Source organism: Myotis davidii, unplaced genomic scaffold (genome assembly GCF_000327345.1).
Source record: "Myotis davidii unplaced genomic scaffold, ASM32734v1 scaffold128, whole genome shotgun sequence".
Classification (NCBI taxonomy): domain Eukaryota; kingdom Metazoa; phylum Chordata; class Mammalia; order Chiroptera; family Vespertilionidae; genus Myotis; species Myotis davidii.
Window position 1 is genome coordinate 1,262,420 of NW_006299719.1, and position 10,650 is coordinate 1,273,069.

The 10,650-nt window shown below is 37.4% G+C and overlaps 1 protein-coding gene across 1 annotated transcript in view; it reads left to right on the plus strand.

The window, feature by feature from the left end:
- The window catches only part of LRRIQ3 (leucine-rich repeats and IQ motif containing 3), a 77,382-nt gene that overhangs the window by 11,823 nt on the left and 54,909 nt on the right, over positions 1 to 10,650 (plus strand). The window contains exon 4 of the mRNA XM_006775914.2: positions 7,645 to 7,801. Within this exon, the coding sequence (XP_006775977.1) occupies positions 7,645 to 7,801 (157 nt within the window). The remainder of the gene's footprint in view (positions 1 to 7,644; positions 7,802 to 10,650) is intronic.

Below are 10,650 nucleotides of genomic sequence, written 5' to 3' on the forward strand. Positions count from 1 at the left end.
TCGGCCCCACCCTGAGCGTAACTGAGGGTGGCATTGCAACCTCCCATCCCCCCTGCTCTGAGCCCGCCCAGGGGCTGCACTCAGGGATCGGGCCTGCCCTCTGCCACCCGGGAGCAGGCCTAAGCCAGCAGGGTGTTATCTCCGGAGGGGTCCCAGACTGCGGAGAGGGCATGGCCAGACTGAGGGACCCCCCCTTCCCCCTGAGTGCACAAATTTTTGTGCACCGGGCCTCTAGTACATATATATAAAAGCCTAAGGGACCAAATGACCAGTTGCTATGAAGCACACTGACCACCAGGGGGCAGACACTCAATGCAGGAGCTTCCCCCTGGTGGTCAGTGCACTCTCACAGCTAGAGCACCACTCAGCTGACCTATGGGCACCAGATGCAGGAATCATGGCTGGCCACAGCAGCCTGGACACCACAGGGGAGGGGCAGGGAGCCTACCGAGCAGCAGCAGTGACAGTCACAGTGGGGCCAGGTTGAGCAGGAGCAGCAGGCAGGAGCAGCAGACGGCATTGGACTGCCAGTTTTGGTCTGATCCCCGCAGGCTATGCTGAGGGACCACACCAGTACACAAATCCATGTGCCGCGCCTTTAGTATTATTATAATAGGCAAGACTAATATGTCTTCTAGGATCTCTAGAATATTTATGTAAGTTACAAATTTCTTATTTTAAATTTAATTCACAATTAAGTTTGTAAATGTATATATCAATATCCAAATATGTATAGATGCACTTGTTTTCTATTCTTCTCCAAATGTCTATAAGGTAGAATGGGAGAAAAAATGTTTGTGCTTGTATATGTGTGTGTATGTGTGTGTGTGTGTGTGTGTGTGTGTGTGTTTGTTCATATATGTATGTTTCAGTATATGATATAGATCAAGGGTTTACAAAATTCAGCCTGTGGGCACAATTTGATGTGGCTTGTTACACAAGAAGAATGCTTTTTTATATTTTTAAAGAATTATAAATACATAGAAGAGTATACAACACAACCAAATATATACTGCAAAAACCTAAATTATTTACTCTCTGGCTCTTTATGGAAAAAGTTTTTGATCCTGATATAGAAGGCTATGCACAACACAAGGAGAAAATTTCTATTTTAATTGAATTTTGATCTGATGGATAATTTCATTGCAGGTTTTGTTAGGTATGTTACTAGTTTTTGAGTTGAATTTAAACATTGCTTGGAGCTGTGCTCAAGAAAGCAAGAAAAACTTTTTTTCCCTAATTTTTAGGTTGGTAGAAAAATGTCAATTTAATTTTCCTGAACTATAAAATTTATATGAAGGATAAAATTGCATAATCCTATCTAATAATAGACAAACAGGGTAATTGACCGTACCTTCACTATGCCTCCCATTGGCTAATCAGCACAATATGCAAATTAACTGCCAAGAAAGATGGCGGTTAATTTGCATACATAGGCTCCAAGTGGCGGAGCAAAGACTGAAGGTGAGCTGGAGCAGCAAAGACAGAAGACGGAGGGCGGCTCCGTCCGGAGCCACGAAGACGGAGGGTGGAAGGCAGCTCAGGCCAGAGCAAAGGCCTGGGTCCCGGGTGCCGGAGGAAAACCGGTGCCTGCAGCCAGGAGAAGGGAAGGCCTATTGCACAAATCTCTTCGTGCAACAGACCTCTAGTTATAAATAAAACGACAGAAACTCATTGTAGGTAACTTATGAAATAATAACTAACTTTGAAATCTATATTATTAATTGCCCCATAATTGTTTGATATGTGGATATCCTGGAATCATGACAAATGTTTGCAAATAAGACTCCCTGTGAAAGAAAAAGATGTTGGTTATAATCTAGGGAATTAGACGATAGGTTGTAACTGAGCTACCAGTTGGTTTATCAAACTTAAGGGCAACTTACTAGGGGGAAAAGAAAACAAACAAGATTTATGACCTGGAGATTATTATGCTAAGCAAAATAAGTCAGTCAGAGAAAGACAGGTATTATGTGACCTTACTCATATGTGGAATCTAAAGAAAAATATAAACTGATGAACAAAATAGTTCCAGAGATATAGAAACATGGAACAGACTGATGAATCTCAGAGGGAAGATGGTGGTGGGTGTGTGAGGGCCGAGTGATTAACCAAAGAACTTATATGCATATGCATAACCCAAGTACACAGGCAATAGTATGGTGAAGGCCTGGGGCAGGGTGGGGAGGCTAGAAGAGGTAAATGGAGGGGGAAAAAAGGTACATCTATATTACTTTCAAGAATAAAGATTAAATACATATATAAATAAATAAATAAATAAATAAATAATAAACAGATTTACTAACTTGAAGGTCCCCAAACAGGGTAAAGAATAAATAGTTCATAGCTGATTCTAAGACAAAATCTTTGAACATTAATATCTATGAATGCATTTTTTATATATACTATTAATCCTCTGCTAGTTTTTAAATGGGTGTGAATTATCAAATAATACTCAACATAGTAATGTCAAAATGTATATGATGCAGGAAATTATTAGCCTCATTTCAAATTATTCACATTAAAGACTTTCTTTATAAGAATTTTATAATGTACTTTACATGATTTCATAATATAAAAGCATTAGAGGCAACTTTTCAGTAGTACATCTGTTATTTGGATGGTAATTGACTGTTCCATGAAAAGTATGTTTTGAGTCCTTATTTTGAAAAGGAATTATAATAGTCTATTATTTTTTATAGTAAATTATGTAATTTTGAATGCTGATTTTGTTCAACAGTGACTACATTATTTATATATAATAAAGATTAATTCCTACCTTATAAAATAGGTATTTCAAAATAGAAGTAGCACACATTTTTTTCAAAGTAAATCCTATTTTAAATGATAAATTTAGATCAACATTCCTGTGAAAATATTTGAGTAAGGTGAATTTGCCAGATATAAATGATTTAAAATAAAATCTATCTTTGCATATGGTTTGGATCATTAATCATAATCTGTAAAGACAAGGTACAGATTCAATCCAGGGTTATCTAAAATTTGCAGCTTTAACATTAACATAGTTTAATACTCTCTTGGAACACAGATGTGCTTTCCTCTACTATTTACTAAACAAAAATATTTTGTTAAAATACTATTAAATGACTGAAAATATTTTATGATTATGTAAGCAACTTAATAATCTTACCTAATAATAGACAAACATGCAAATTGACCATCTCTCTGCTATGCTCACCAGCCAATCTGATGAGTATGCAAATTAAACTAACAAAGATAGCGTTTAATTTGCATACATAGGCACCCAGTGGCCTGGGTCTCGGGAATATCATCGGCACCCAGGTCATTCCGAGGTAGGCCCCGTGTGGGCCTTGAGCAGCCTAGGAAGGGCCTGAGCCAGGGGGCTCCTGGGCAGGGCCGAGCCTGCAATCAGAGCCAAAGGGGCCCCTTCCCAGACCTAACACCTTGGCCAGAGGCGTTAGGCCTGGGCAAGGGCGGACCTGGCGATCGCAGGGAAATGGGGGTCCCCTGCCCAAGCCTATCGCCTTGGCCAGAGATGTTAGACCTGGGCAGGGATGGAGCCAGCAATCATGGGGAGCAGGGGGTCCCCTGCCCAGGCTTAATGTCTCAGCCAGAGGTGTTAGGCCTGGGCAAGGGCCGAGCTGGCGATCAGTGTGAACTACAGAGGACACACCTTTTCTAACCACTCACTGGGTAAGCTCCCTGTATGCCACTGGTAATATTCTTAGTAATTTGGGTAATAAGAATCCAAAAAGGTGACCTAGGGTTTTTCCATCTCACTTCTGGAGGAAAAAAAGGAAGGTCCTCTGCTGGAGGGCTAAGGAATGTCATATCCTGCCTTAGCCGGTTTGGCTCAGTAGATAGAGCCTTGGCCTGCCCACTGCAGGGTCTGGGTTCAATTTTGACCAAGGGAATGGGAATGTACCTAGGTTACAGGCTCCTCCCTGGCCTGGGCCCAGGTCAGGGCTCGTTCAGGAGGCAACCAATCAAAGTGTCCCTCTCACATTGATGTTTCTCTCTGTCTTTCCCTTTCTCTTCCACATTCTCTAAAAGTCAATGGAAACATATCCTCAGGTGAGGATAAAAAAGAAAGAAAGAAATGTCATATCCTATGAAAGAGAAATCTTGAAAATGCCTAAAGAAAGTTGCCATTTTTTTCATGGTGAAGGGACTGGAGTCCATGTTGCTGAAAACACCTTGGTGACTGCGGTGACTGGCAGTGGCTGCAGCAGCGGGGTGATGGGGCTGGTGCCTTCCCCTGATCAGCCCGGTAGCCTCCCACAAAGGGAGGCCAGACTGCAGCTTAGGCCCACTCTCCAAGGGGAGCAGGGAACAGGCCTAAGCCATCAGTGGGACATCCCCTGAGGGATCCCAGTATGTGAGAGGGAGCAGGCTGGGCTGAGGGACCATCCCCTCTCCCCCAGTGCATGAATTTCGTGCACTGTGCCCCTAGTTTAACATAAATAAAATAAATTATCTGGTCTTATATCTTTCTGAGTTTAATAATGCCTCTACTTAAGTTTTCAGAATTAGACTGAACCATTTATTTGTTTAAGTTTACACAGAATAATTTTAATTTTACTAACACTTTACAAAATGTTTTGATTTTTTTTGAAACTCAGAATAAAAAATAGGCTTAGACCTTAGTCTTTTTAGAAACTAGTTTTCCATTTTTGAAGTGGTACAAGAAGCAGAATATTTTTATGATTGTTTTCTTTCAAAATGAGTGAGCTACTACATGGATACACAAGCAAGCTTTATTACCATCTTCTTGTCCTCATTAGATTCATTAGCAAACTAATGGCTTACAGAGGTGAATAGACTCATTCTAACCTTGTGTGGTTCTTCTTGCACTTGGGGCAGAGCAGCACATCCATAAACAGAATTCAGGAAATGTAATAATAGTCTTGTTGCCTGGGTACCTTGCCCTGATGATTCAAGCTATCATAGCAGGATCAGTCCTGTCTGCCTTCTCTTTCAGATGAGGACAGTTCTGACTCTCTTAAGCCTTTGTTGCCATTCCAGAAACAAGTCCCCTTTAGAAATATATAGTTCAAAACAAATCACATGCAACACATGGCACTTAAATGTAAGCTACTCCAACAGCAACCTTTGTATCTGTGACCTATGCGTTTTGACTACCTACTTCAGAAGACAGTTTATTAAACAAAATCAGAAAGTCTCATTATAATGAATCCTTTTCTTGGAGTAGACTGGATGTAGATGTAATTAACTTTGCTTATGAAATGTCAGAGAATACTTTTAGGAGATCATGCTGGAACTGAAGCTTTAATAATTGGATCTGATTATCGCATTTAGCACAATAACTAAGAACTAGTCATATTTCTTTTGCTCTTTTCAAAATTTCCTTTCTTTGTTTTTGGATTTTAATAGTTTTACTATGAGGTGTCTGAATGTGGATCTTTGCACTTATTCATTTTATAATTTGTTGAGCCCTTAGATCTATAGATTAATGTTTTCTTTAGATTCCGGACAGTTTTAGACATTAGTTCTAATATATATTTTTATTTTCTTCTCTCTTCTTTTATTATTCCTATGTTGGTGGACCTAATGATACTGCAAATTTCTTTGTAGGTCTAGTCACTTGTCTTCAATATTTTTTCTCTCTGTCAGCAGAATTTTTATCAATGTTTTCAAGATTTCTGATTTTTTTCTACCAATTAAAATCTGCTATTGAACTAGTTGAGCAAACATTTTCAGTTATTATACTTTTTAATCACAGAATTTTCATTTGGTTCTTTTTTAGTAATTTCTGTGTCTTTATTGATAATCTGTATTTGAGAAGACATCATTGTTATACCTCTCTTTACTTAAGGTTTATTTCCTTTAAGCATATTTTTAATAGCTGCTTTGAAGCCTTGATCTGTTTTGTCTGTCATCTATTCCCTTTCAAAAGCAGTTTCAAAGGCCTGCTCTTCTTATCTGTCTAGTATACACTTTTGTCTTTCTTTGCCTGTCATAGTTTTTTGTTGTTGTTGAAAACTGGACATTTTAGATAGTATATTGCAACAATTCTGGATACTGATCTCTTCACCCAGGACTCGTTTTTGCTTGTTAATTTATTTAATGACTAGGTGGATTATTTTAGTGATGTCTATTTCCCTCTCATTGAGCAGCCTGTGACACTGCTCCTTAAAGTACACACCCTTGGCTGGGCGCAGTCACCCTTGTGGTGATAGTGGTTGTAGCAGGGCTGTCTCTCTCTCTCTCTTTTTTTTTTTTTAAATATATTTTATTGATTTTTTACAGAGAGGAAGGGAGAGAGATAGAGAGTTAGAAACATCGATGAGAGAGAAGCATCGATCAGCTGCCTCCTGCACATCTCCCACTGGGGATGTGCCCGCAACCCAGGTACATGCCCTTGACCGGAATCGAACCTGGGACCCTTCAGTCCACAGGCCGATGCTCTATCCACTGAGCCAAACCGGTTTTGGCAACAGCAAAACCAGTTTGACTATCTCTCTGATTTCTCTGTTAAGCTGTTTGAAACCTTTAATATCACAACTGTTATTAGCCTCCACTAATTGCCAGCTGATTTCTCTATGGTTTTCAATAATATTTTGAGAAATTTCTCCATAGCCTGACTCTTTAAAAAAGTAACTTGAAAAATACCTTAGAAATCTAATCTAGGCAAGAGTAGCTAAGAGGTCTTGGGCTTTCCTCCTCTTCTCAGCCCTCACTTGTAGGGCGGAAGCTCTCACCCAGCTGCAACAGGTAGAAAAGAGTAGAGCTCTGATCACCAGTGTTCTCAGCAAGTAGAGAGCAAGTATAACCATATTATACATAGTTAAGAGAACTGTAAACCATCTTGAAGTTGACCAAAGAGAACCAAGAGAAAAGACAGCTAAGAAGAGCTCTTCTGGGATCAGAGAAAAACTTCTGCAAAAGGCTGAAAGTTTTATAACATTCAAAAACTTCACTGCTAAGTGTGATATTAGTTTGTTTAATCCATTTATCAGGTAATATTTCAAATATATTGGGTTACATAAAGCATAATATTAAAGTTAGCTTCACTTATTTCTTTCAACCTTTTTTAAGTGGGACTTACAGAAAATTTAAATATTTTGTGGATTACATTATATTCTGTTGAACACAACTACTCTACAGTAATTTCCCTAGATGGAAATAAAAATAACTTCTTCACTGGAAAGGAAAAATAAAGATAGGTTACCTTATATTTTTTAGATAATTTAGTCATGTTCTTTCTGCCATACTATATAATAGAGCTAATATGCTAATTAGGCTGGACAGTGGAACGACCTTCTGGAGGACCTTTCAGAATGATCAGTGTGTAGGGGGTGAGGCTGTAAGGCAGTAGGGGCTGTGAGGGCCGAGGCAGCCATGGCTGCGAGGGCCTGCTCTTGCACGAATTTCGTGCATCGGGCCTCTAGTTATATTATAAAATGCAGAGTCAGATATAAGTATAGAATTGTTTGTGGATGCAAATCACCACAGATTTCTCATCACTCATTTATCACATGATGAATATTGATGGACAAATTTTAGTGCCTAAGTAGTATAATGTATTATTAAAATAAATGTTACATTAAATTTACCACCATGTTTTCTAAGATGTGTTTTCTCTTTTTTTATTTTTTTGGTCAAAATACTAAATGACTACTTTCCCCCTTTATTATTCAGCCACTATTTTTCATATAAAAAACCTCAAGAAAAATTTATTAGTGAATGTAAAACAAAATGGGCTTACAAACACAAAAGATATGAAGATATGATTTTTAAGGATCTCATTATTAAACCTGAAACAAATATAACAGGAAAGCTTGCACGAAAGAAACATGTAAGTCGAATTAATTACTTTTTTTTGAAATATTTTTATTTAAGATACTATAATTATAATTTTTGTAGCATCTTAAGGGAAAATATATTGCATCATAATGTTAATATTCTACTTGTGATTTTCTTGATGTGAAAAAGTCATATAATGTAGTACAAATATAATTTTGTGATACATTAATTACTCTTATCACGACCATTTTATAATTTATGCTTTGTGTATATATACATATTTTTTCTCTTGTGAATTATAAGTAGATATCAATAGTAGTATAAAATTACTTCTTAGTAGTATAAAACATTAATATTTAGTTTATTAAAGGCTGATAATTCCACATATGGCATAATATTAATTCCCTATTTGATACTAAGTTATGTACTGCTTTGAGGATACAGTGGAAATAAAAAGAAACATACTTATTGAGTGCCTGCTGTGTACCAGGCACTGCGCTAGATATTTTGCATGTAATATGTAATTTATTTTCCATAACACTATAAGTTAGGTATTCTTATCTCATTTTTATAAGCAGGAAAACTAAGTCAGAGGAGTTAGTTAATTTACCAAGCTACACAGTTAAGTAACATCACTGGGACTTATCTTCAGGTCTTCTGACACCAGGGTTTATGCTTTTTGTTTTGACTTGGACTTTAGGTAATGGCAGAAATGAAGAAGATATTGTAGTATAATTAACAAAAATGAACTTTTTATTATTTTTAAAGCACTGTGTTTGTGATAAACATTTTTATATGTGGACTTTTCCTGAGTAGCCTGAGCTACAAATATTTCTATTATACTAACATTATTAGGAGGGTCTACACAAAGGTCCAGACTGCCATTTGCCATTAGTTTGATTGCAATGTAATTGAGGACATGTGTTCTAAATATAGCACAGAGATATCCTCAAGCCCTTAAATCTCACAAATTATTCATTGAATAGAAACATAGTTTTATTTATTTATTTATTTTTTAAATATATTTTATTGATTTTTTTACAGAGAGGAAGGGAGAGAGATAGAGAGTTAGAAACATCGACGAGAGAGAAACATCGACCAGCTGCCTCCTGCACACTCCCCACTGGGGATGTGCCCGCAACCCAGGTACATGCCCTTGGCCGGAATCGAACCTGGGACCTTTCAGTCCGCAGGCCGACGCTCTATCCACTGAGCCAAACCGGTTTCGGCGAAACATAGTTTTAAAAGGCAAAAGCATCCTACTCAAAACTTTTTCCTCCTGAGCATTCAGTGCCAACTATATTAATTTACTCCAGATGATAATATGCTTTATTAAACTATAAAGTTCATGTGAAATGTTTTTTGGGCCTCTATGTAGAATATAAATTCACTGATTTTAGGCATGACACTTACTTTTTATATGCTTTAAACAGAGGAGTCCTTTACTGAATAATGTAACCAATTTGGATATGCTGATAACCAATTTGGATGGATGGATAGATAGATAGATAGATAGATAGATAGATAGATACATACTAGAGGCCCAATACATGAAGATTCATGCAAGAATAGGCCCTACTTCCCCTGGCTGCCAGCACTGGCTTTCCTCCAGCACCCAGGACCCGGGCTGCTTTGCTCGGGCCATGGCCAGGCACCTGAGACCTGGGCTGCTTTGATTCAGCTGCCACCGCCACCCACCGGGGGCATGCTCCAAGCCACACTGCGGCCACTCGGAGCACACTCCCTCCCCTGATGTGTGTCTGCTGGGGCTTGGGGAGGCCTGCTGGGGGCGGCACGCAATCCCCTCCTGCCCATCTGCTCATACAGCTCCTCCTGAGCTATCCTGATACAGCCTCCTCCTGAGCTGGTCATGGCCATTATGGTGTCCTTGCCTAATTTGCATATTACCTCTTTATATATAGATATATTAGTATGTATATATGTGTATATATATATATATACACACACACACACATATATATTTAGAAATACTCATATACAGAGATATATATATCCATATACACATATCCATAATTTATATATCCATATACATAGATCTAGGATGGCAAGTGACTATTATGGGCATCAATAGGAGTAAAATATTCATATTACAAAGGTTATTTTATATAATATCTATGTAGTTATATAGAATATATCATTATATATCGGGATTTAGAAGTGTTTTGAATGTTATGAATATTAATTGCTTTGAGAAATTTCTAAAGTTCATTGGTGTTATTGATGCTAACCACATCATTATTAATGTCATTTTTATTAACAACTATTTATTTATATTTTATAAATATATACATTGTTATATGCTTTTTCATTGTGTGTAGCTATCATTCATAGAACATTATAGAAGTTATCTTCAGCTCAATTTCTTAAAATAATTGAAATGAATTTTAATTATAAGATTCATCTCTGAAATTTTGTATAAAATAATTGTTCCATCTTCTGCTGGATTTATTTGTACTCTTCTCTTTAGCTCACTTAGTTATTCTTTCACTGTTTTTACTGCTCATATATCTAGTCTTTAGTGACTTGGAGCTTGGTTTATTAAAAACTATAGTGAGACAATTGATACTCTACAGTGCTTAAGAGAACCTAGGATCCAAGAACATTGAGTTAGGGAGTAGGTAAAAGGGAGGAGGTGAGAAAGTATTGCCATTTAACATTAGGAGTTCATTTTACAAAAAGATGGCCTTATCAAAGTAACGAAAAAGGATTAGTCAAGAACTGAATTCAAGTTTTAGTATTTAGTAAAAGTGATCAATGGCTGAATCTGCTTCTATTTTGGGATGAAGGGTTGTGTCTAAAGGGTTTACAACTTCATATATATATATATATATATATATATTTCAACCATTGAAAAGGATGAAATATTACCCTTTGCAACAT